The 26,363-nt window shown below is 34.8% G+C and overlaps 3 protein-coding genes across 3 annotated transcripts; 1 reads left to right on the plus strand and 2 right to left on the minus strand.

The window, feature by feature from the left end:
* Positions 1 to 6,301: 6,301 nt before the first annotated feature.
* LOC133878476 (splicing factor 3B subunit 6-like protein) lies at positions 6,302 to 6,881 on the minus strand. The gene has a single exon (XM_062317031.1). It carries the CDS (start codon positions 6,808 to 6,810, stop codon positions 6,439 to 6,441), a length of 372 nt encoding a protein of 123 aa, XP_062173015.1. The 5' UTR covers positions 6,811 to 6,881; the 3' UTR covers positions 6,302 to 6,438.
* A 2,666-nt stretch (positions 6,882 to 9,547) lies between these two features.
* On the plus strand, positions 9,548 to 10,234 carry LOC133877737 (uncharacterized). Its single transcript, XM_062316131.1, has 3 exons — positions 9,548 to 9,646; positions 9,728 to 9,928; positions 10,187 to 10,234. The coding sequence occupies exons 1-3, from the start codon at positions 9,548 to 9,550 to the stop codon at positions 10,232 to 10,234; spliced, it is 348 nt and encodes a 115-aa protein (XP_062172115.1).
* A 295-nt stretch (positions 10,235 to 10,529) lies between these two features.
* LOC133877402 (dihydropyrimidinase) lies at positions 10,530 to 24,085 on the minus strand. The gene is made up of 13 exons (XM_062315687.1): positions 23,911 to 24,085; positions 23,549 to 23,719; positions 20,141 to 20,192; positions 19,293 to 19,562; positions 18,926 to 19,137; positions 16,609 to 16,729; positions 14,201 to 14,288; positions 14,018 to 14,096; positions 13,647 to 13,734; positions 13,484 to 13,524; positions 13,328 to 13,380; positions 12,977 to 13,133; positions 10,530 to 10,926 (listed from the first exon to the last, which is right to left on the minus strand). Exons 1-13 carry the CDS (start codon positions 24,001 to 24,003, stop codon positions 10,735 to 10,737), a joined length of 1,617 nt encoding a protein of 538 aa, XP_062171671.1. The 5' UTR covers positions 24,004 to 24,085; the 3' UTR covers positions 10,530 to 10,734.
* Between the last annotated feature and the right edge of the window lie 2,278 nt (positions 24,086 to 26,363).

A 26,363-nucleotide genomic window follows, 5' to 3' on the forward strand; every position in this document is an offset into this window, starting at 1 on the left:
ATTTTGATCAAATAATAATTTTAAAAGCTATCTCATTATTGGAGAGTCACAAGAGAGACTTGTAAAGTTAATCCTAAATGACCGTTCCAAAGTCATTGATGGATGGAAAAAGAACTCACTGAAAACTTCTCAGAGAAAGATAAATTAGTTAACTACTGTTTAAGCTATCTTATCCCCCCTTTGTACTGCTTCTTTGTGCAATTTCAACTCTCTTAAGCTAGACATTGCTAATAAAGGGTAAAGGAATGGTGCGATTCATGCCCTCCGATGTAAAGACTTGACATTAGAATGCTAAAAATAAAATCATTCAGTTTTGCTTTTGATAACATTTTTTCCATCACCCTTTTATTTTCTCTTTTCAAGACAAACACATTAACAAAAGATTCAAAACTTTCACTCATAAAACACTCAAAACTACTTTCAACATTTATGTCATTTCATAACACTCTGTAAAACAAAAAATACAATCTAAAAAGCATTAGCATACGAAGCTTAATATGTAAGAAGTTAATCTGCAATCCAATACATCAGTTATAAATATAGTGTGTATACTGATTTAAGGATTAATTTATTTAAGGAAAAAAATGTAAAATCAGTTCTTGTAGTTGGCCTAATTTACAAATCGCTCCATGTGTTATAAAAATTAATTCAAAGATCCTTGTGCTTAGCAAAAATAACAACTTACTCCCTAAAGTCAATTTCCGTCCACAACTTAACATAATTCTTTTGGTTGCCACGCCAGACCCAATAAAAGCGCAACACGTTTCACTCTTTAATAAAAAAATATAAATATATAAACTAAAAAAATAATTTTTCAAAAAAAAAAAAAAAAAACCAGATCTCCTTTAGTTTAAATATAATCAATTGTTCCACCGTAATCAAACAATTCAAGCTGTCACAAAGGGGGGAAAATAGGTAATGCAGTAAACAACAATGAATGGCTTCAAAAACCTAATCCATGAACCAGACAAGCCCATCAAACAAACACAGTACACAGAACAATCGAACATGTCAATATATTCCGATGACAGCAAATTTTAAAAGATATGAACCAGAAATGAGAAATTTTTAACTTGCCTCTCCAAAGAGAAGCAAAATAAAATTTCCACTAGGACAAAAAAAAAAAAAAAAAGCTCTCAGGGAAGTCTAGAAGGCAATTGCATAATTTAATGAACTGAGAACTTGATCTCCACCCACATTCTCTGCTGATCTTAAGAATACAGAAGAAAAGGGTAATAACCACATCTCTATTCCCCTTATCTTCCTTTCCTTCTCTATAATACTTCACTTCTTTTATCTCTCATGACAAGGAAACAAAAGGAGTGCAAGAAATTATAAAATAATCAACAAATTAACTAGACTGAACAAATCTTAGAACACTAACATTGGTTTCCCCATAATTCTATCCAAAATTAGGAAACCAGGTTACTTTTTGCTTCCCTTTTCAAATGCACTCTACATCCTACTATCTATTCCTTCTCTATACCATTGAAATTTTATTTCTTTGTTCTTTTTCTATTCTTTCTCTTCCCTCATGTCATCAGGGTTGAGCAGTGTGGGAGATGGTTTTGTCGTGTCTTCATAAGGAAAGAAATGATAGAAGTTTTGTGGACGACGAAAAAAGTGCAGTGGACCTAATGCCTTTCTTTTTTAAAACTTTTTTCCACTAGATAGCTGCTCTAGATCTTAATGTGCTTAGTTTTCATGATTTTCTCAACCTTCTTTCTCTTTCTAGCTAGGTGTTCCACTTGTATACATCTTGCGTACTTGAGTCACGCCTTTAGCGCTTTTCAATAATATCTCATTCACTTATCAAAAAATAAAAAGCAATACCCTCAACATCTTTCTTCATTGCCTTCACCTCAATCCTCCATGGACCATGCCTCCCTAGCCATCAATTTTTTCTTGCACAAATCCAAATTCCTTTCTTTTCTCTCAGAATTGGCATTTCCTAGTACCCAAACAGCACAAAATGTTTGCAACACAAAGATTCCATGCAACGTATTTTAGGACAGACCTAGCCGAAAATTTACCGACAATGCCATCATATTCTACTGATGTCTCAAAGACTCGAAATTCCCTAACCTTATCGGTGGCGCTAGTTTTCATCAGATATTTCGTTGGTTGGAGACTTTGAATCAATTTGGGGGATACAATGTGGTGAGAATCAACATACATCATTAAAGGATTCATTGCATGTTTCAATTGAGCCTATTACTAGAGCAAGATCCAAGAAGCACTTAATGGGCTGATTCAAAAGATTTGGGGTGATTCTAAAACGTGGCATTCCAAGCTTTGCCCAAAGGAAGATGAAGGCGTAATAAATTTAATCCAAGCTACTGATGGGACTGATCATACTTAATTGGGTGTGGGTTAATAGCTGTAATTTCCTTAGAAATGGCGTAAATTAATTGTTGATTATGGCTTGCTTGGGGGTGGAATTAGAAGGAGAAGGTGGCTGATTACTTTTTAATTTTAGACCAATTAGTGGCTGATTGACTTGCCTATTTCATATCAATTAATTGGCTGATTGACTTGCCAATTCTATACCAATTAATTAGCTGATTGACTTGCTTATTATTTGTGCTAAATTTTAGACTCCTATATTTTTAGTCTTTTTTTTTTTGTTTTTTTAATCTATTTTCTTATTTTCAAAATACGTTAGTTTCCTTTTTTCTTATAGTGGACGTGTAGGGCTGAAAAGGTTATAAATAGGCGCACTCGTTATAAATAGGCGCACTCGTTCCTTTTTTCAGAGAACTTGTGAACTTATCAAGGATTCTTCCTTGTGGCGTTCAAATTTTATACATTCGGTTCGTGATTCAATCATAATCATTGGGTCGGAGTTTGTTATTTTATACCTTCGGTTCGTGATTCAATTATAATCATTAGATCGGGGTTTGTTACTTTATACCTTTGATTCAGTTTCATTTATAAACATTGAGTCGAGGTTTTTTATCAAAAATCTGAATTTTGGCTTTTTTGAGCAACTATTCCAATATTGTTTGTTGGGTCTCAAAGTGTGTCAATTGAGATTCACATCATTTAGTCTCAAGAATAAGGAATAATGAACACAAACGGAATAAGATAGGATGATAACAAGAACAATGAATAATGAACACAAACGGAACAAGATAAGATGATAACAAGAAACAAAAGATAAAAGGATAGTAAACCTGATTTCAGAACTTGGCTCTAATACCAAATGATGCGAACCTCTATTGACACGCTTTGAGACCTAATAAACAATATTGGAATATTTGCCCAAGAAAGCTAAAATTCGTATTTTTGATAGAAAACATCGACCCAACGTTTATAAATAAAACACGAACTGAAGGTATAAAGTAACAAACCCCGACCTAATGATTATAATTGAATCAAGAACCAAAGGTATAAAATGACAAACCCCGACCCAATGGTTATAATTGAATCATAAACCGAAGGTATAAAATTTGACGCCACAAGAAAGAATCATTGATAAGTTCACAAGTTCTCTAAAGAACCAATAGAAGAAAACAAACTTACATTTTCGATTCAATGATACTTCATTACAACGAGTATAGGCTATTTATCCACTATAAGGAAAAGAAAACTAACGTATTTCGAAAATAAGAAAATAGATTAAAAAAAAAAAGGACGACTAAAAACATAGGAGCCTTAAATTTAGCACTAATAATAGGCAAGTCAATCAGCTAATTAATTGGTATAGAATTGGCAAGTCAATTAGCCAATTAATTGGTATGAAATAGGTAAGTCAATCAGCCAATTAATTAGTCTGAAATTAGAAAGTAATTAGCCACTTTCTCCTTCTAATTCCACGCCCAATCAAGCAATAATCAGCAATTAATCCACGCCCAATTAAGTAAGATCAACCCCATCAATAGTTTGGATTAAATTTATTACGCCTTCATCTTCCTTTGGGCCAAGCTTAGAATGCTCCGTTTTAGAATCACCCCAAATCTCTTCAATCAGCCCATTAAGTACTTCTTTGATCTTCTTGGATCTTGCTATAGTAATAGGCCCAACTGAAATATGCAATGGATCCTTTAATTGTGCATGTTGATTGTCATCACAATGGGAATTACAAGGTTTGATAGGCATTGTGGCAGTAGCATTAATGGAAAGTGTGAGGGACGAGAGGGCTGCACAACGCACACCCATCATTGCTGATGGACGATCAGTGGTGTGTGGTGTGAAAAAAGTTGTGAGAGAAAGTGAGAGAGGAGAGTCTCCTCCACTTGATCTGCTGGACAAAGATCAGCCTCGTAGTCCGTTGGATAAGAAGCCTCTCACACGTTCGAATTCGAAATTCGAAATTCCGAACTTGCACACATGGAGTAAGTTGGTCTTCGGTTTCAACTTGGTCATGGGTTGGGCTTTAAGGAATCTTTTGGGTCGGCTTGCCGGGTCTAGGCTGGGCCTGAAACGCTCAGGTCTTCATTTGGGCCGTCTCATGCCGAAGGACATAGTCTCCTGTCCAGCGAGAATCCTGCCAGAGAGGACGCCGATGACTTCTTCTAGGGTGTTTCTGGGTCTGCCTCCTCATGGGGGTGGGTCGTCTAGCCTTTTGAAGACGGCCTCAGCTTTTACTTCAGTCGACAATCAGTCGAGCATCCAACCGGAGTTGTTGCCGGAGACTTATTCTGGGGGTGGGTCGTCTTGTCTTTTGAAGTCTGCATCAGCCCTTCCTCCAGTCAACCCGACTCTCACTTTTTTCTTCCCCGCCTTGCTAGATCCAGAGCTGTCGCCTACGGTGTCGTTGGTTGCTCCTCCGGCTCTGGCTAGTCTGTTTGTGAGCTCTAGATTTTCCGATAGCTCGTGCGGTACAGAGCTCCCTGCTTTCGCTCCTCCCCTCTCAAGGGCTTCCAAGCTGGGGGAGAAGATTCGTTCTTCTCCCCCCTTGCTGCTTAATTCCAAACCCTTTCAGCATTATTATCGGAGGGCTAGGGAGCTCAGGAAAAGCCATTCTATGAAGTGGAATGATGGGTTTCGCTCAGATTCCCTGGAAGCCTTGAAGATGGCTGTAGAGCTTCCATTGAAGAAGGTTGCAGAGCCTCCAGTGAAGAAATACTTTCTTAGGAAGGGATTTCTCAACTCTCGTCAGAGTGCTCCATCTCAGGAGGTCAGAAATGGCTTCTCCCAAACCCAGGCTTCGACTGTCGATTTTGACCGCAATAGGGAGATAGATGTTTAGGAGAAGGCGTTTTTGGAGAGGCTGCCCATGGAGTGGGAAATGGATGAGGGTCAAGGCGAGGAGTTCAGGGCTATCTTGGGCGAGTTGATTGAGCGCTAGAAATCCAAAGGAAAAAAGGGAGCTTCAAAATCTGCAAAGTTTCATCAATTATGGCGACGTTAAAGCTTCTTCTAGGTGTAGGAAAGGCAAGGCCCACATGTTGTAGGATTGTATGCCTTGGTGGATTTTGTGGGTTGTATCTCGGGGGTTCTTTCAGTTTCTAGATGGTTGTGTTTGGTTTCTTTTGTGGGTGCTTTTGTTTGGGTTCTTTTATGGGTTGTTTTTTGGGTGTTTTTTCAGTTTCTAGGGTTTAGTTTCTGTGGTTGGGTTTTCGCGAGTTAGCTTTGGTTCTCTTGTGTATACTACCTATGTACTTAGGGGCGCCTTACGCTTTTATAGAGAAAGGGAGGGGCGGAGGGAGAACCTTTTGCGAATAAAAAAAAAGTGAGAGAGAATGTTTGGATTGAGCTACTACACTCGATGCTATTTTAGATTGGGTATAGGGAAGCCAATGCAGGTGAGTTTTTGGGGGTTTTATCCAAATTTAGGGAACCACATGGAGGATAGGGAACCCAATGCTAGTGACCTTACAAACTTTTTTTTTTTTTTTGAGTGACCTTACAAACTTATAATACCAAACAATGAACAATCAAATAACAAGTCACAACAAAGACTGCAGTGATTATTATATCTATCCAAAAGCAGAAAAAACCTAACAACTTAAATACCGTATTGATTACTCCCGAAACAAGGTTTCCAAACTAAACCTAACTAATCTAGTACCAAAGAAATCCTAAAAATTATTCACACAATTTACACCAAACAATTAAATCATAGGATTGAAAATAACAACTTTGCGCCTAACAAGTTCTCCATTAAACCACGAAAACTTCAAAATGATTCATCTAATCGCCGCATTCAATTCCACCATATAACTCTGCGACTAGAATTTCCCTAATTTGAGTTAAAAATAGGAAAAGAAAACCTATAAGTTCTACAATTTATCACGGCTATCGCATCCAATCAATTCCACGAATCGCACAAAAAGCAGAGAAACCAAGAGCAAAATAACAGCTAAAAAAGAATCACTGTCATATAATATCATCAGTCTCAAACTTCAGATAAACCGTATACATACAGAAACAAACCCTAGATTTATAAAAACCAAATACGACGTCGCTTTGAGATATTCATAGTCTAATCTACTACTTATCTTTGGAGAGGCCGTACTTCTCCTGGAGCTTGGTGATCTCGTCCTCCTTTTTCTTGTGGTCGAACTTCTTGCTCATCTTGGCCTGCTGGTAGTAGAGCACGATGAGGTAGCGGTTGGCCACGTTGAAGCCGGAGAGGTGGTCTACGGCGGTCTTGGCGTCGTAGATGTCCTCGTAGACCACGAAGGCCGTGCCTCGCGTGTCCTTGCTCGTCCCCACCCGGATCTGCCGTATCGCCCCGTACTTCCCAAAGATGTCGTACATCTCCTCGCTCGATATGTTGAACGGCAGGTTCCGCACGTACAGCACGCGGTTCACCTCCGGCGGAAGCCGCGTGTTCGCCTTACGCAGGCTGATTGTCGCCATGTTTGGATGCCGAGAAAGTTTTGGCGAGAATCCGAAAGGATGTTTCTATATTTCCATATATTTATAATTTATACAAATATAAGCCGACAAAGCTCTCCTCTACATACTAGTCTATTATTATTTTGAATGAGAGTAATGCTACATTATTGTTAAAAACAAAAAAGAAATAATAATAATAATAATAAAATAGTTCGAATAAAAAAAAGCCTTTGTTAACAATTATATTATTAATCTTTCTTAAATTAAAAATAATGATCAAATTTAATGGTTGATTCAGACTATTATGTGAATATTTTGAAATAATTACGAGATAAAATGTGTGGCATGTTTAGTAAAATGTTATACTGTAAATTTTTTATTTGAATAATAATAAGAAGTTATTGATGTGATAGAGGAAAAAAGATTTGAATTTTTTATAAAAGGAAAAAGAAAGAAAGTTGTTTGTAATAGAAAAAAATAAAAATAAAAATAAAAACAAAAAAAGTAGAATGTGCCGCCAAACACACCCATGGTTTCTAGCATTATTCTTTGAGTATTGTTATATAATATATATTATATTTTTATTTCATAATTATTTTACAATGTTGACATAATAGATCCAACTAATCTTTAATTTTTTTTTTTTCAATTATTGATTAAATGGTTGGTTGAGATTGTTACATCAATATCATAAAATAATTGTAAGATAAAAATATAATTTTTAGTATTACTCTTATTATTTTTTTATTAGGGATAATTACACTGTTGATCCATGTGATATGCCGTAATTATTTTTCACTCCCTATGGTTTAAAAAGTGCATGGGAGGTCCCTGTGATATGCAATAATTACAAATTGATCTCTACAGTCAAATTCAGTTAAAAAATTTAACAGATTCCGTCAAATACCACGTCAGCGCCACGTGTCGCCATCTTATTGGCAACACGTGGCGCTGACATGTCCATCTTAATAAAATAATATAAATTTATTAAAAAATAAATAAAAATACTTATTATTTTATTTTTTATTTTTTTTTTTTAAAAAAAAAAAAAAGAAGAAGAAGGAAAAAGGTGGCAAGGGGGTGGCCCAACCACCCCTTGCCTGCCATTTTTTTTTTCTTCTTTTTTTTTTTTTAAATAAATTTATTTATTTATTTATTAATAAATTTATATTTTTTTTTAAGATGGACACGTGGCGCTGACGTGTAAGGCTAGCAGATTCCGTCAAAATAGTGGACGGAAAATCGATTCAAGGAGTAAAACGTAATTATTGTATATCACATGGATCTTCCATGTACTTTTTAAACCATAGGGAGTGAAAAATAATTATAGCATACCAGAGGGACCAATGATGCAATTATCTCTTTTTATTATTATAGAGAACTAAGAGGAGTGAAACAAGACAAAATAAGAAGAAAAAAGAAATTACATCAGCATTGTTTGTTAAAACTCTTGTTTTATGCCATTTGTTTTTCTTTCCAAAATAAAAATATTAACAAATAAGTCAAACATAAAAATAATTTTTATCTTTGTATCACGTCATAATATTTTTTTTCAAACCAAACATTAAAATAATAATAATAATAAAACCTTAAATTGCATTAACAAATTCGTAGATTTTTGCTTTTCACAACTTTTTCTGTTTTTGGATTAAACATGTACTACCGATAAAATCTATAGGTCAATTCGACGATTTCAGCGAGAAAATCTCATTCGATTTTTTTTTAGGCGAAATAGCATTTTTAGACAAAATCGTAGAAATTATCAAGTTTAAAAGTGTGTTTAAAAATTCAAAAAAAAAAAAAAAAGGAAGAAGAAGAAGAAGAAGAATAGCGGTTTGAAAACACGTCAAGAAGCGGGTAAGGGATGCATTTTTAAAAATGTAAGAATTTAAACCAAATGATTAAATTCAAAACGTCCGGTTTAAGGGTCTATTTGGTTTAACAATTTCAAAACGTCCGGTTTGACTTGTGTTTATAAAAATATTGATTTTTTATTTTTTTTTTACGTCATTTCTTTTTTCTCAAACAAAATGCATTCCAAAATCCATTGGCCATGCACATTTTTTGCCTAAGATCTCTCTGTGTCTCCCATATAGTGTACCTATCCAGCGTTTCTAACTGAGTTCACGTTAATTCCGTTATCGCCACCATGCACAATGCATGTAAATGGCTAGAAATGGAATTGCCCTACTCACTGTCCAATGAAACCATGACATGTGGCAGAGCAATTTCCACTTCCTTCTAAAATACACATATATATAAATATATTGTGAAAATTATACTGCTCTACAATTTATTTTTTTGTGCAAATCCCATCTTCTCTCCTCTGGGAACAATGGAAAATCTGAAGGAGGTAGGCCTAAAAATCTTCAAGAGTTGCAAGAACATATATATATCTTGCCTTTGTCTGAATGCCTGGTTGCTACCTTTTCAACAAGCATTAATTGTTTTTTTGGTGATCCAATAGGGCTGGTTTTGTTGAATTTAAGGCCTACTGTAACTTAAATCTTCGTTATTTGTATGGAAATGTCATCTGTTTCTTAACACATCCTTAAACTTCACTACTCAATATTCATGAAAAGTTCCTCATTATGCAAACATGCCTACAGTTTTTGCTCTCTAAATGCTTATAAACCTTCTTCTAATGCTTCCCTTTAGAGCCAGTTTCCAGTTTAATATCTGTATCTGAATTTCTGAAAATGTAACTTCTAGACAAACAACATTTAGGTGGAGGAACATTTTGAGCTTGTATTGGTCAATGTGCGTTGACCAAGGGGATATTGACCAATGCAATCTCAAGATGGCATATAAGCTGTTTAAGAGGAAGAATTTCTGTGTGATTGACTACAATATCGATGTGATTCTCATTGATAGTTTATTGAACACATGAGTTTCTTAGATGACATATATTGACTACTTAGATATTCTACATGTACAGAAAAATGGTTGGATGTCCGTTCCTCAATTTGGAGGGTGGGATCATAAGGCTCCAGGAGCTACAGACTATTCCATGGTATTTTCTCGAGCTCGAGCTAATAGGAAGCAGCACAAAACAGATTTGAGTGACTTCAAGCGAGCCAGCCTCGGGCATGAAACGGAGTTAATCAATGGCGCTCAGCATCAAGATGATTCGATTATGGTGAGCCTCCAATTTACAAACTCTTTGTTATAAAATGGTTGTTCCTAGTCTCCCAAATTGACTATGTTTTTCTCACTTGGGGCTATTGACATACTCATCTTGTTTTGGTCCATATCCCCTTGGTCAACGCACATGGATCATTACATGGTAGAGAATGCCCTCACAAGAAATGAGTTATTGTTCTAGAAAGAGGAAGAATGGTACTAATACAATCCTCACATTCTTCTTTCTAATCATTCTATGTCTATTGCCATGCAGAGGAAAAAGAAGATTCTGACCTACATCAATTGCTGTATTAAGCCTTGATTTCCTAAGAACCAAGCCACTCCTCATTTTCAATCATCTTGCACTATTATGCTAAATTTTGAAGTCTGGCCTGTAAATTTATAGATGGCGCATGTTCATCAATAGAAGCATAACCAAAGCTTCTGTGTAATCTTTCTTACTCTCTCTCTCTCTCTCTTTTTCTTTTTGGCTTATTGATTCTATAAAATCTTTCAAGTGTGCTACATATGCTATTTACTATGTAACATTCTGAGTTTCTCCAGCTTTTAGTCATTCAGATAGAAGCAAAATAAAGAAATGAAATCAGACTGTAACATAATTAGAAAAGAGTCATATTAGAGTTCCATTGATTGACAGACATAAATGAATTCACACATATTTCACACAGATGATGTGATGAGTAGCATGATCTCATTTATTTTTCTTTTTATACAAAAACTCAAAACCCTATATACTGGAGAGTTGTGTATTCTTTTCCTTCCAAGTAAAACTGAGATATTAAAAGTAAAAGCAACTACAATTTAAGCTGTGGATTTAAATCGCTTTACTGGAGCTTGGAGGGAAGATAAGTACTTAGCTTCTGCCTTGTCAATTCCATCAAACAGATAACTGAATGGTGGCAGTTCTACATACTTTCCAGAACCGGGAACAACTTTCAGTTCATCATTTTCCCAAACAATTCTTCCTCCAGCAATTGTCACTTCAACCTTTCCCTGAGAGAACATAATATCAACATTTAAAACCTAACACAAAATGACAAAGTTTAATAGGACATATGAATTGTTAATGCTATAAGAGAGATAGTGGGTTCGTGCAAAAGAAATGGACAGTCAGTGGACCATATTCTTCTTTATTGTGAGGTTGCTTGTACCATTTGAAATGTTTCCTCAGTCGATTTGGGTTGTCTTGGGTTATGCCTAGACGAGTAATCGATTTGTACGCTTGTTGGTGGACTACCGGCAATACTCGGAGTGCTGCTGTGTAGAAGATGGTGCCTTCGTGCCTTTTGTGGTGTCTATGGGGAAAAATGAATGATAAATGTTTTGAGGACCGCGAGAGAACTATGGAGGAAATTAAACCTTTATTTTTTAACACTATGTATCTTTGGACAGTTGCTTATGTTTCTCGCGGTGATTAGTTATCATGATTTTTTTTGTTCTTTTTGCCCCTACTAGTTAGGTGGCTTCTCTTGTATACTTCTTGTGTACATGAAGGTGTCTTACACTTTTAATGATATCTCGATTACTTATAAAAATAAAAAATAAAAGAGAGAGAGTGAGAGTGAGAAGACTGAAAATTTACAAATTCAGCAGATATGGATGAGTTAGTAGTGATCAAAGAGAGGTTCTCAAGGGACAGCAAAACAAATTGTGCAGGGGAAAAGATATAGTTGGGGTTGTAAGAAATAATTAAAAAAGTTTTCAAGAGTAGATGAATTATCGTTGACAGGACTAAATATCGAATTGAGCTGTTTAAAATTTAATTTCAAAGTATCAAATGCAGTATTAGTTGTTGAAAACTGTAATGCCATAGCTTTGCTGTCATGTGTAGCATTAGAAAGTAAAAATAAGGATACATGGATTTGCTTACAAGTTATAACAATAAAATAATCAACAATTACACCAGTATTGATGAAAATATAGCAATATGTAAAACAGAAGAGTTAACCAATATCTAGTGGTATCCCTTTCCCTGCTTCCTGTATTTCTCAGAAAAAAAAAAACTATAACTAGTGGTAACTCATCATGAAATAATTTGGGTTGCTTACATTGCATTAAAAAGGCTGTTAAACCCATTAAATAACATGGGATCTACAAAGGATCCTTTATGGGGCACAATCAATTGAAAAGGTCATATTATAGCCATTTCATAAGTTTCACATTATTCAAGCATCTTCAAATCACATCTACAGAAGTCAATGTGCTAACACTCTGCACTGTTGCTTTATAAAATAAAAAAATTCTTCAACTTCACAGACAATGTAATTTTTCAAATAAACTAAAACTTCAAACTAGCAACCCCAATCATCTCAGCTTAAATGAAACTACATTCATTAGTTCATTGTAGACATCATTTTTATTGAAACCACGTGAAGTATTAGATGAGAACATTACTTGGAAAAGTTTCAGATATCTGTACATTAAGACAGCCATCTAAATAAAGAATCAAGAGAACAGGCAACATCTTAAAAATAATAGGCTGTCATTTGGAAAAATATATGTCTGTGTATATGTAAATATAAATGTGTATCGATATAGACTCACTGACTATGATTTGTTCCATATGAAATTGGCAAGTACAAACTTGAGGAACAACACCATGTGTGGTCCCTGTGGGGCACTTCTTTGGAGACTGATAGAAGAATTCACCTCCGTCATGTAATATAGAAGTGCAGGATTATAAGAGTGTTACACATTTCTTTTCTTTTTCAAGAAAACTATAAATAGCTTTTACTTTCTTGATTATTTTAAAAGTATTGCAGAATTATGAGTATGTTATGTATTTTTGTCAAGACACTTTTACGTGGTTATTACTTTCAATAAAAAATAATACACACATCTAATGTAATAAAGTCAGAGAGACATATTTATGGCTGTGTCCTTGTGTCTAGATGTTTGGGAGTTGGTGTGTCTACAAACCATAGATGCAAATAAAAAAAAATGTATTCAACCGATAGCAGATCCTTCTCATTAATAATTGCTAACCAATTCTATAATTCCTTGTTTATATAGAGATCAACTATATTATAGATACAAAAATTACCTTTCCTCTCCTTCCTTCATAAACATTTGTATCTGATCTAGCGTGGTGGGACTTTGCAGTTATTTCGAAGCTTGCATTTGGGTTCAGTATGATTATATCTGCATCAGATCCAGGAGAAATTGCTCCTTTTCTCGGATAAATATTAAAGATTCTAGCACTGAAAAAATTACAGACAGTGAGATCATTTTGACAAACAACAGGCAGCTTAATAGGGATTAGATCATAAAACACATAATATTCTCCTTAGTTTTTCTTTTTGATAAGTACTCTCAGTTTTTCTTATCTCAAAAAGCTAAAGATAAAATCACAAAGAGATCCTATGTTGTCTAAATAGTCAGAGAAATAGCATACCATTCTGTGCTTGTTACCCGAACATAATCAGTGACAGAAATTTGGCCAGATTCCTGCATGAATATGTGAATCTGAGAAAAGTCGGAGCTTCAAGAATATATTCTAATTGAATCCATTTATTTGAGGAAATGACCAAGAAATCTAATTGCAGCTTACCACCATTATATCCCATACCAAATGCATTCTCTCCTCAATACCTAAATTCCCAATTGCCACATATAGAAGTATTAGAAAGTCGAATAGGATAAATTGGACCCACATAATTACTCAGAACCGTATATATGATTTCATAAATATAAGGGGCTAATTTTGTGATTACCATTGACACCATTTGGAATTTTTCGGAAATCATCGATCCCTAGAGCTTTCTGTGTAGAATTAAAGGAACAATGGTCCGTTCCCACAAGCTGCAAAACGTGAAAGTATCCTGAGAAACAAATTTAAAGATCTCCATAAACTGAAAATTAAAAGGAAGTATTTTAAATCTGAGGCACTATAGTTTGCTTATGGCATATAGTTAAAGCCAAAATTTTGAAGACTGCATGTATTGTTTATTAAACTCAAGTCATGGATAAGCCTTTCTAAAATTGCATATTAAATCATAAACTCCTGTAGATCAAAAAGTTCTCTTGTGTCTTATGGTCCCCACTGTTGTGTTTGCACTATGTTCTTTAATGATGAGGTAGAAACCTGCAGAACTCCTCTTGAAAGGGCAGCTTGAAGGGCCTTGTCATGTCCAGATGCTCTAATAGGGGGACTCATGACATACCTGAAACATGAGACGATCATAATGTTTGAAAATTTAAACCTGACAGTAATTAGAAAAGGCTGAAAAACAAAACAAAATAATATGAAAGGAGTTCCGGTTCTTGCTTTGCTGCAGTGACGAAGTCAGGATCCCAAATCCCAGAATCATCAAGGGCTAACCCAGCAGCTACTGGCTCTCCAATAACCCTCTGACCTGCAGTTTGAAAACGAATACTTGATCTTCTCCAAACAGTAAATCATCAAAAGTAAAATAACATTGGAATCAGGAGACCAGCATAAAGTTACGAGTTTCAATAATGAAAGCTGAAAACTTGAAGATCATGCTCGAACCAAATCAACCAGCTAGGATTGGAAAGAAAACTAGTCTTGGGCTCTTAATCACCTACATATCAATATCTCTCTTCATCTTTGTGTGTGTCAATATCCACGGCTGTGTGTATTTCTCATTTCTTTCAACTTTAGCCCTTTTGGCTCATAGCTTTTAGAGGTGCGTTGAGGAGGATGGTTCTGGTATGTGAGGGCAAACATGAAACTTACAGTACTATGAAAATTATTTTTGGGGTCTCATGAGCAATTTTTCATTCAGGGATGTACTTATCCTTAAAAAATAAAAAAGGTGTCAAGGGAAGATTGAAGAGAATGTCATCCATGAAATTGAGAAAGAGTAAATAACATGAAGAACATCTAAACTGCCGTGAGATTATATAAAACCTATATAGCTGAAAGGAGAAACTTATAGCACTGCTATAAGGATACATATAAAATACGATACAGATATTGGCCAACTGAAAAACCATGCCCCCAAATGAGTCTAGTTGAGATGAGGATGAGTGGCAATAAAAGAAAGATAGAACAAAAACTGAAGAAATTCTTGAGACGGTGGAGGTAGCACCAATCAAGTAAAAGAGATTGGATATTTTGGTCAAGGAGTATAACTCTTAATTTCATTTCCTCCTTTCTCATCTCCTCCTTCTAGCCAAATCCTAGAGTAAAACCTAAAATTCTCCGCTCCTTTCAACTTCTTTCAGTCCTTACGAGTATGTCATTAGAGCTGAATAGCGTTTTGAAGTAGGCTAGTACAAAGCATCCTTTAAATTCTAAAAGCCTGGATTCAAATTGATGTCCTTTTTAAGTCTTAAATTGCAGTGATTTATCCTAAAGTTTTTGTTTCAAGTGGAATTTGGTTATTGATTAAGAAAGAAATTTTTTGGTTCAATTCTCCACCTTAAAAACAACAGAAAAAAGGATTGATCAAATGAGTTATTGTGGGGTAGAACAACAAATGAACCTCTGGTGACAACATGCTATAAGGTGGTGGTTCCACTTAGGGGGTAAAATCAATACGTTCTTAGAAGAAATATTTAAAAGTAGGCTAGTACAAGCATCCTTATGGCTGAAATCAAGTCAGTGGCATCAGTAAAGGTGACACATGGCTTCTTCCAGAGAAACTCACCCACTGATGTGACAACTATGGGTGTTCTTTCATCAATACTAGGGCGGCAAAAAAAGGCCTAACTAGGCTGTTAGGAGAAAGAATTACAGCATCGAGTAATTTTTAAATCACTGAAGTTTAGTTTTTGGAAACTGTATTAATATCATATAACAAGCTTCTCTCTCATTGAAGAAAACTATTCTTAAGACAGACTACATCTAATATCATCAACTTTATCTTGTCTCTTCTCCCACTGCCCGACAAAACAGCGGTTTACAATAGAGCAACCCAGAACATCAAGCAAAGAGTTCCAATGCACGTACTCAGAGCTACACATTCCCCTTGCTCTAACTGAATCAGTTACGCCTGACAGCACCTTTTTCCTCTCTTCCTTACCAGGGAACCAAACTTCTCTTGCATATTGATATTTATTTTTTTTTTTTTTTTGATAAGTTACCATGTATATATAAAAGTGAAATAGAAAGTTGAAATAGAAGAAAGAAAAAATTGGGGAAAGAACAAGGAAGAATATGCAGTGAATATGGTCTGTTTTTTCTTGATGAAATTACTGATACAATTACATCGTTTATAAAGAGGAGCAGTACTATCTAATACGGAAATACAATAAATGGAAATCAAATCTAGAAAATCATATGAGGATCAAATCAACCACATGTCTTCAACAGAAAAGGAGAAAATAATTGCAAAAGATCATCATAATCCTATTGGTTGTTTCTTGCCATTTCAACTGTATTATAAACTTGATTGCGCTTTGCGCTTTTTAATGATGTTTCTCTTACTTATCAAAAAAAAAAAAAAAAACCGTATTATAAATGTCCAAGCCAACCTTTATAATTGATATAAGCATCTAAACTTTTCTCCCACCTGTTCCATATATTACTCAGATGTGCAAAAAACGACATTATTTTCTTCCCCCAGAAAAAGCAAAAGCCAATTTAAAATGAAAAGGTGCAGCTTTTACTGTTCAATAACATGATACTCTGTAAAAGCAAATCAATGCTACTGTCAAATAAATTTTGCCAAATCAAACAGAAATTTAAAAGATTGGAGAGTTCCAAACCTGTTTTCCGAGCTCTAGCTATTTCTTCCACAGCATCAATGCTCATTACATGAACTACATAGAGAGGAGTATTCACAAAATCTGCCAAACGGATTGCTCGAGCAGTTGCCTCCCCTTCCAGCTGTATGGGCATTAAATCATAAAATCATACATGGAGCATTTCTTCAATGACATTCACGGAATGAATTTTTACTGAAACAACAAAATTTAAAAGAACAGATCTACTGCTTTAGTCATTAGTCTCACCAGAGCATAGCAATATATCTTTTACTGAAATGGGTTAATATATAACCCTAAAAGAATGTCTTAAGACTATTCTCAGTAAGCACTTGCACCCGAACAAGGAGGCAAGTATAAGCAGTTATCCTGCTCTTAGTACTGATGTTAAATTAAAATTATTGACGATTCCCTTGAGGAACATATTCACAGATTAACAAAGAGCAGTTTATCTTTAAAGAAATGTTATTTACAGCAATAAGAGTGAAGAAAATTTTGTATCCATCAGTGACTGCACCTTCAAAAAAAGGTTTAGAATATATATATATATATGGTCTTTCTCAGCCAGAAGAAAATAAAGCAAAAACAAATCTTTAGCAATAAATTTTTTCTATTAGTGGTCGAAGAAAAATTAAATGAAGCTCCAACCACAAGTTGAAATTATAGGCCAGGCAGATGCCCCCAGAAAAGGTGAATACAAGTGATATGCTTGAGAAAAAGAGTGAAATAAATCGATCATGACCAAGTTTGCACCAAGCACAAAGGAGTTCGTCTGTTTCTGAGCATGCACACACACCAATCAACAAGAAAGAATGACAGGTCATCCATTTAACTTCACCTTTTATCAGTATGTCTGGAACGGGGAAGAGGAGAGGAAATGAGAGGGGAAGGGGTAGGGGTTCTCCTTTCCACCTGTTTGGATGTCTTTTTAGGGGTGAAGAGGAGAGGAAATGAGGGACTCTTTAGAGCACTAGTAGCAACTTCCCTTAAGCTTTTCCTCAATTTAGCCAAACCAGTTTTCTTCCCTATTTAAATGCACTTCACAATAGTTTCCCTTATCCTTTCTCTATACCATTTAAATATTCTTTAAATTAAATAGTAGGGAAAAGAGAGAGGAAAGAGAAATCATTTAAATATTGTTTCAAATAAATGCTAGAGGAATGAGAGATGAAAGAGAAAGTTTTTTATATTAAAGTAATGTTAAGGGAATCACTTTTACTTCTCTGGGATACAACTTTTAGTTCCCTTGGTGTTTCCTTAGTTTAGGGAACAATAAGGGAATCTAATTCAATGAGTTTTTTTAGGAGTTTTCCCTATATCTAGGAAAGGGAATGAGATTTAGGGAAGCTGCTGCTAGTGCTCTTAAGAGTGTATGTACAACCTCAAAACACTTTTTTTTTTTTAATGCTTTCATAATGGGCAACTTGAGGAGAGAGGATTCCAAGTTTTCTGAATTTTTCTTTAGTCTTTTTTACCCTTGACAAGTAAGCAAAATTCTAATAAAGTTACAGCACAACTTTTATCAGTTATCTCTCTCGCTTTTCAATTTACATGATATCTTTTCCTTTTTTAGTGACAGGGACCATATTTGCAACCAAATAAAAGAAAGGATATCTACTCTCCTCTCCCTCCTATTTTGTTTTATTAAAACATGCAAATAAAAGGAAAAGATAACTATCTCCTCTCTCTCCTTTCTGTCCTCTCATCTGCCGCTCCCTCCAAAGTCCCAAATAAACATAGTGTTAGGCTTCAACCCTGGCCACTCAAAAAGGATAACTCAGCAGAGTTACTTCGAATATGGACCCAGTGGTTTCATCTTGGAAGTATTGTTTGAACTTCACCTTTAGGCTTTTGCCCTAGTACCCTTGAAAAGGATAATAGATGAGAGTCACTTCCAAGATGAATCTGGATGCACTAATTTCATCTTAGGAGTACCATTTGAACTTCACTATTAGACATCTCAGCCTTCACTGCTCTTTTTTTTTTTTTTTAGAGGGGGGATTTGGGATGCTTGCTTCAATTTCTCCAAATAAAAAGCCAAAAAAATTCCAAAATGAAACAATACTAGAGTCATCTTGTACTGAAATGGCTCTATTATTAATATAAGTAACAAGAAGGTGAAAAAAAAAAAAGGAATCAAAAGGAAAGAGGCATCGTGAATTTTATCATGAACAGATAAATAAATATATCTTTTATCTCATCAGTAAAACAAAGAAATGATGATTTTCAGTTGCCTAGGATTTTGGGCCTGTTTATATACTGCAGAATAACGTAATCTAAAAAAAGCAATCTGATTAGGAAATGTATTTCTGAAGGTTACCAACGGAGGTCTCGAAAGAGCATGTCCCTCAGGACCAGTAATTCCAAGTTCTATCATTCTTTTCTGTCCTTCATACACGGCATCTCCATTTTCTGCATGGACCATAGCTAGAGCACCAAGGGACTTGCACTTCTTAAATCCTTCTAATAGAAGTTCATCATTAATCATAAGTGCCCCCTTGTAGGCCAAGAAGAACTTGAAAGAGTTTATACCTATAAGTTGGCATACACATAAAAACATAAATAAATTCCATATGCAATTAAAAAAAAAAAAAAAAAAAAAAAAAAAAGGAAACCAAAGGAGCATTCACCAAGGTCCATGTAAGAAGATATTTGTGCAAGACAAACTGCAAAAATAGAAAACCAACCTTTCTCCTTAACAATGATTTCCATTTCTTTTGAAACAACTTCATCCCATTTTGTAACTGCCATATGGAAACCATAATCCATGCAAGACTTCTTTGCCTTTTTTTCATAGGATTCAAAACCTGCTGTTAAACTCCCATTAACTGGTATAACAAAGTCAATGTGCATTGTCGTTCCACCAGCTAATGCTGCAGCCTGACCACTGAAGAAGTCATCTACTGTCTCGGAACTCATAAACTCAAAAGATAGGTGTGTGTGAGGATCAATTCCACCTGTTGAGGTCACAAAAATGTAGTCGTAGAACATATGAGAATCAGATTTACCTAATTACTAACCGGTGTTGGAAACATAAATAGACAAAGCAGTCTGACTGGACTGGAAACCCAGCAAATCAACATTATGATTATTAATAATAACTCGTGTTTGAGAAGATGAGTGCACATGGACTGGAGGATAAAAAGAGGAGCTATCGCAACATGTTATGTGCATAACACAGCTAATGGTGGCATACCATGCAAGAAACACAACAACAGATACTGTTCATCCAACTTCATAAGATATGGAAGAAAGGACATTGGCTATTAGGAGCCTATTTAGTATGAAGTCTACTATTTCATATCCCTGTCAGGTTCATAATAGACACAATGAAGAAGAAAGTCTGTATCCACAATCTAGATTGCAGAATTTATGCTTGATGGTGAAACTGTAAATGGCATTAAAAGAACTAATACCAATAGTCTACTTGGGTGTTCCAAATGTTCTCACCATACTCCTTGTTGCCCACTCCCATAGTCAAGAGAGTCAAAAAACTTATAGTGATCTATCCTATAGTTGTAATATGAAAACTAACCTGGCATGACAAACTTTCCAGTGGCGTCAATCACAGTAATATGATCGCCAACCTGCCAAAGCCAATCAAATGAGTCAGACTAAATCAAACAATAGAAAGCATGGAAAAAGAAATAAAAATGTAAACATGAAGAGTAAACAACAGAGCAAAATAATGAGAGGGCCAAGGAATCAGAACAAACAGAAGAGTGTATATGGATGTAACAAAATTTATCATAAGATATTCATTCCAATAAACATCTGTCTGTATGATAGACAACTCCCCCTGTCCTGCAATAGATGAAAGTTACAAATGGCACACATTTTACAGAATCAAAAACTCTTTGTGAGATGCAATTAGATGTGCCAATAAGGTGGTTTCAAATTTAAGAAAAACAAATCATCTTGAAACCCTAATTTGCTGGAAACCTAGAACTACAGTGAGCTAGAAATACTTCTTTTTGTAAATATCTTTCCACACCCATGAGGGATGAGTTCTTCATTTTATTTTATACCAAAATGTGGTTCTACAAGTATGGTGCTAATTTCAAATACCTAGGCATGGCTGGCTAAAGTAACCAGTAGGATTTCTCATGCAATGTATCAACCACCCTTTCCAACATTACTTACCCTGCATTTCAAAACTAGCCCCCTAATAAACAGAATAAAAATATTTTAATTTCAAGAAATTTAAAACTGTCTTGATGACCAAATATTAGCCTAAATTAATGTACAAATGTACAATAGTTTGTTAAAGTTTTGGCAGTAGAATAATTTCTTCCACTCAACACATATACAGATTAGGCCATCTTCACTTTGTACCTTCAACTAAAATAAACCTTTGGTTTGCTTATTTGGTTGTATAGTTTGTAATTATCTTGTTTCCCTTCCATTCCATTTAAAGCATACAAATTTACGCAAACCACCAGCTATCAACAATACACAGACCAAAAATGATAGAAGAACAACACGATTAAATTGTTTAAGATATAGTAACAAGTATTCAAGCAAAAGATTTTACATATTTGCACTCAATGCAGCCATCCAGCCTAAGACAAAACAAGAGCTTGAGCCTGTGCAAAGGAGACAACACCAATAAAAGTCTTCCTATATTTTTCTCCCACCAAAGACAACATAAAAGATTTGATGGGCAGCGTTCAAACTTCAGAATTTACATGTCTTTAAAACCCCATTCCAACTAACTAGAATGCCATCATAAGCTTTAGCCAAAAGATCCAGAAAATATGAGACCATATCTCCTTGCTGCAAAACAATTTACCACAAGATAACCTATCATCCCTTTAGTACACTTAAATACATTGATAATCAACGGTGATACGTATTTGCTAAACTAGATTCTCACCAAAAGAATCTTCCCAAACTAGTCGGCATGTCAACTACCACTCTTGGCATTACCCAAGATATTCGAACAAATAAACATTGCCGAAACCAGATCTCCCTTGGAGAAAAAAAACATGTAGTGGAAGATGATCCATCCTCTCTCCATTGTGCTTACATACAAAACCAATTAATGGTGATCTTTTCTTTTCTTTTCACTTTTCTAGATTCTCCATCATAAGAATCTTTCTAAAAGCAACTATCCATGAAAAAGAAAGCCAGGGAATGTCAGCACTAATACTCTCCCAAAACTACAATAAAGGAAAACCTGAATCCCCCTTAAGGCCCAATAGTAGTATTACCGCAAACTTCAAACAAGATTCTCCAGCCTATGTTGTCATCACCTGTGCCATAAATGTGTCCTTCAAACAAAGTAAAAAAAATGTTACCTGTATACTTTAGCTCGCTATCTTGTTACCCTCTATGTCAAATGTCTAGAAACGCTGCTTTAAGTGGATCCTCACCATACCAAACATCATGCCAAGAATGAATTCTTCTACAATCCCAAATATCTCACACAAGAATCTTCTAGACTTCCTAGCCACTCCTAAAGCCATCATAAAGGAAATCCTTTAAGAACTCACTATAGAAGCAATCCATTGATCCAGTTCTTCAAATACTTCAAACCCACAAGTCCCCAAAGAGTATTACTCACTGTTTCAAACCACTATAGCAGCTTCCCTAAGCAAGATTGATTATGTATACTAAGTTTTCTAAGACCCAAATCTCTTACTTGAAGAAAAGAAGAAACGATCTTCCACTCTACCAAATGGAATTTAAACCCAATTTCACAAGGCTGCCCAAATGAAGTTTTTCTAAGACTTCTCTGTCCATCAGCCAACAAACATTAACATCATCACAATAGACGAAACGTAAGTAGGAAAGCTCAATAAGGTTTACTTAGTAAGATGGCTTTGTGCCACCTAGAGAAACCACCCTAAGCCAAAAAAAAAAAAAAAAACAGAGGCCTCTGTCATTCCATCCCTTGGATAGATCCTTACTGTAGGCTCCCGAACTCCCTAAACATCCGCAATCAAAACTAGCTCAATCTTTCCCGATTTCACCTCCAAAACCAGAGACAACTTGAAACACAAAAGTGCCCACCACAAGTGCTCAGCTTTGTCAACATCAAATCACAGAAGGCTATACCATCGACTGCAAAAGAGAAGTCTGAGTTAACCATATCACCACGCATTCAACCCCAACCTAGTGAACCATCAACATGCCTCCCTCATAAGCTCTTGCAATCATCACATTTAGTGCCTCAATCCTTAATATGAAAATGGTGGGGAAAGTGATCTCAGCCTAATCTGAAAACCAATTGGGCACCAATTCAAAAGGTCATCTGAACCAGTTGACACCTTCTTGATATCAAAGTTGCAAACTATGCCTCAGTATTGGATCTCGAAATACTATCCACAGTCATTAGTAACACATACTGAATCTGAGATCTGTCTCCTCACACAAATGAACTGTGAGAAGTTAGACCCACTTTGAATAGCACTGTTTTCATCCGACTTGCCAACATTTTAGTAGTAACTCATACTCATGACCCATCATGCTAATGGGCTCAAAGTCCCTAATATCAGATTGTAGATATGTACATAGAAAAAAAAAAAAAAAAAATTATTAGTTGTAAGTTGGAAATTAAATTATTTACAGAAAATGAATTTGGGAAGAAAAAAAAAAAGTAACAAAATAAGGAAAAGATGCATGATAGAGAGGTGAAGGAATGAAAAGATAGGAATCCTATTTATTCTATTTTATCTAGAAATTTTGTAATATTATGGGAATTGCAAGCCAATATACAAAATATCCAGGTAAAATTCTAGCCCAATATAAATATTTTATTCAATGTTTTCAGCGGTCCTTTAGCACTATGATATGGCCCAATTCCACCTCTGACACCAAAAGTTTCTCATCAGTTAACAAATATCATAAACCAGAACCAATTTCTACTAATTCAAGAACACATCATAAAGTGAATTCACTATATTACAATTGGGAAGAAAAAAAACACACACACACTCACCTTGATGTTGGGCTTCACAGCAACAATTATCCCATCCTCCACATAAACATCAGCAACCTCTTGTTTATGAGCATTCACAACAGTTCCCCCCTTTATTAATATCTTCGACGGGGATGACGACGACGAAATCCCACATGCCGGTTCACCATACCCAACCCCAGCATCACAAAACTGAAACAAGTAAAGGACTGTTGATCAAACAAGTAAAAACCGTAAGATCAAAAGAGAGCAAGTTCTTTTCTTTTCGTTAGTTTTCTCGGCAACCAAACAGAGAGTCAACTAAAAACCGAGCAATAAGACCGTGACAAAAGAAAGAGCTGCTAGTTTTTAACTGGGTAAGTGAGAATTGAAGAGATGCGCACCTGGTTTGATTCAGAAGCGGAAGAGGAGGTAAAAAGGAGAAGGACGAGCAAGAGGAGATGGAGGAATAGTCGGATATTGAAGGTCGACTCCATGACGATGATTCTGACGCGAACTGAGCTCTACAACTGTCTGGGTAAGAGCTTTGGATCACATTCAAATACCGTATATATCTTTGGTTTTTCAGTGCTATTAATTCAAAATTTATTTATCATCTCAATATTTTTTAAATTTATTAAAAAAATAAATAAATTATAGCCAACAAAAGTTTTTGTAATTTTTTTCTTTTCAATGAGTTGGATTAAAGTTATATTTAGGGTGAATTATATATATATATATATTTTCCTTTAGATTATTGATTTTGTGTCATTTATAATCATGAACGTTAGTTAAGTGCAATTAGAACTATATTTTGAAGAATTGGTATTAGTTTGTCTCTCCATCCAAATTAACGGTTAAATTCATGAAAAATCACGACTAAAATTACCCTTGATATATATGATTCATCATTTTAGCTATAAAATTATTTTATCTTTAATTTTAAAAATCATCGTAAGGAGTATTAAGAATATGCATGTTTTTTTTTTTTCGAGTAATATTATATATTGCATTTTTATTTTACAACTATTTCATTATGTCAATGACAATTCCAACCAATCTTGAATTATTTTTATTTTTTAACTATAATCTATCAAATGTTTGGTCGAAAAATAAAAATAATAAAAATATGATTTATAACATTACTTTTTTCTTTTTTCTTTTTTCTTTTTTCTTTTTTAAGCATTTGACTATTTCTTCACATAAAAGAGAAATTAGTAATTTTACATTTTTTTTTTTTCATCTAATCTAACAATTGATTTAAACAAAGTGAACAAATTGATACCTAGCAAAACAGTTTCCGATACAATGGCACAAGCTTAATTTGATGAAGTATTTCATTTATTCCTGTAAACCAATAAATATCAACAAAAGAAAAGAGTTCGTCCAGGTGTCATCCGATCCCCACTACGATGCTTAAATTATTTTTGAGATAATTTAGATTAAGTTTTTATAATCAATAAATCATTTGAATAATACCTGATGATGTGTACCTATTTATAGGTGGGATTTCAATTGTTTAATTCGGATAAAGTGGTAACTGATTCCCTAACTCTGAGATTTCTTCCACGTCTACCCGTGATCCGAGCAATCCGAATATCTCGGAATTTGATGCTCCTGAGATAATTCTGACTTCTTGTGAAATTCTTGATGGGCCTTAACCTTAATCTTCTAATATAGTTGGTTTTTAGGATTTAATATAAATAAATTGGCTTGTATGAATTCAATAAGCCCATTTTCTAACTGTTGAAAATATTTCCTAACAATAGTGAAATTTCAAAATAGAATCTGAATTACACTGAACTAAAAAAAAATTTTGAGCTAGAATACCTATATATATAGAGAGAGAGAGAGAGAGAGAGAGAGATGAGAATAAGTGACAAATGAATAGTAGTTTATGAGGATGGTGAATGCTGCTTGTTGCCACCATTTCATTGATCCACAGTATGACATTTGGTGAAGGTTGATAAATATATATATATATATATATATATATATATATATATAGAGAGAGAGAGAGAGAGAGAGATGAGAATAAGTGACAAATGAATAGTAGTTTATGAGGATGGTGAATGCTGCTTGTTGCCACCATTTCATTGATCCACAGTATGACATTTGGTGAAGGTTGATAGAGAAAGGTAAGGACCTGCCCCATTAGTCAACTAAAGAAGGTGAAGGAAAAGCTAGTTTGTGGACAAAATAAATCTAGCTTTCTACCTATTTCAATATCATAATCGTTTCTCAAATTATAGGACAAAGCATGGCTATGACTTTGGAGGATATAATTTGATGAAGTCCAAATCTCCACAGTAAATTACTTTTTATTTTTCTTTTTTGGCTAAGGAGAGACTTTCAAACACTGAAAATAAAGGCTTAAAAGTCTGCTTGGGTGAGCCGGTGTGGAATACTTCAAATGCCCATAACTTAGTAAACTCTTCTTCCTTGAAGAATAGAGGAGCCTGGTGAGTGCTTCATATAAAGCCATGGCTTTAGGAGTAATACGTATATTAACTGCAAGATAAGTTTAAATCAGCCCAATTGTTTCATTGGGTCTGTGATGTTTGTATAATGAAAGAGATTACAAGTTGAACTCAATTCAGTTCGGTGAATGTTTCTAAGTTGAACTCTATCAATTCAAGAGATAATTACAATTGGAAAATATTAGATTTACAACACCAATACAACAACTGTACAACAATCCCTCACATGAGAGTGGGTCTCACATACTGGGGCTCAAACACAAACTCTAAGTGATTGTTAGAGTGTAAATGTCAATTATATGATGGGTAAATGATCTTTTCTTACAAACCGGTTTATATATATATATATATATATATATATATATATATATATATAT

This window comes from Alnus glutinosa, chromosome 9, assembly GCF_958979055.1.
Source record: "Alnus glutinosa chromosome 9, dhAlnGlut1.1, whole genome shotgun sequence".
Taxonomy (NCBI): domain Eukaryota; kingdom Viridiplantae; phylum Streptophyta; class Magnoliopsida; order Fagales; family Betulaceae; genus Alnus; species Alnus glutinosa.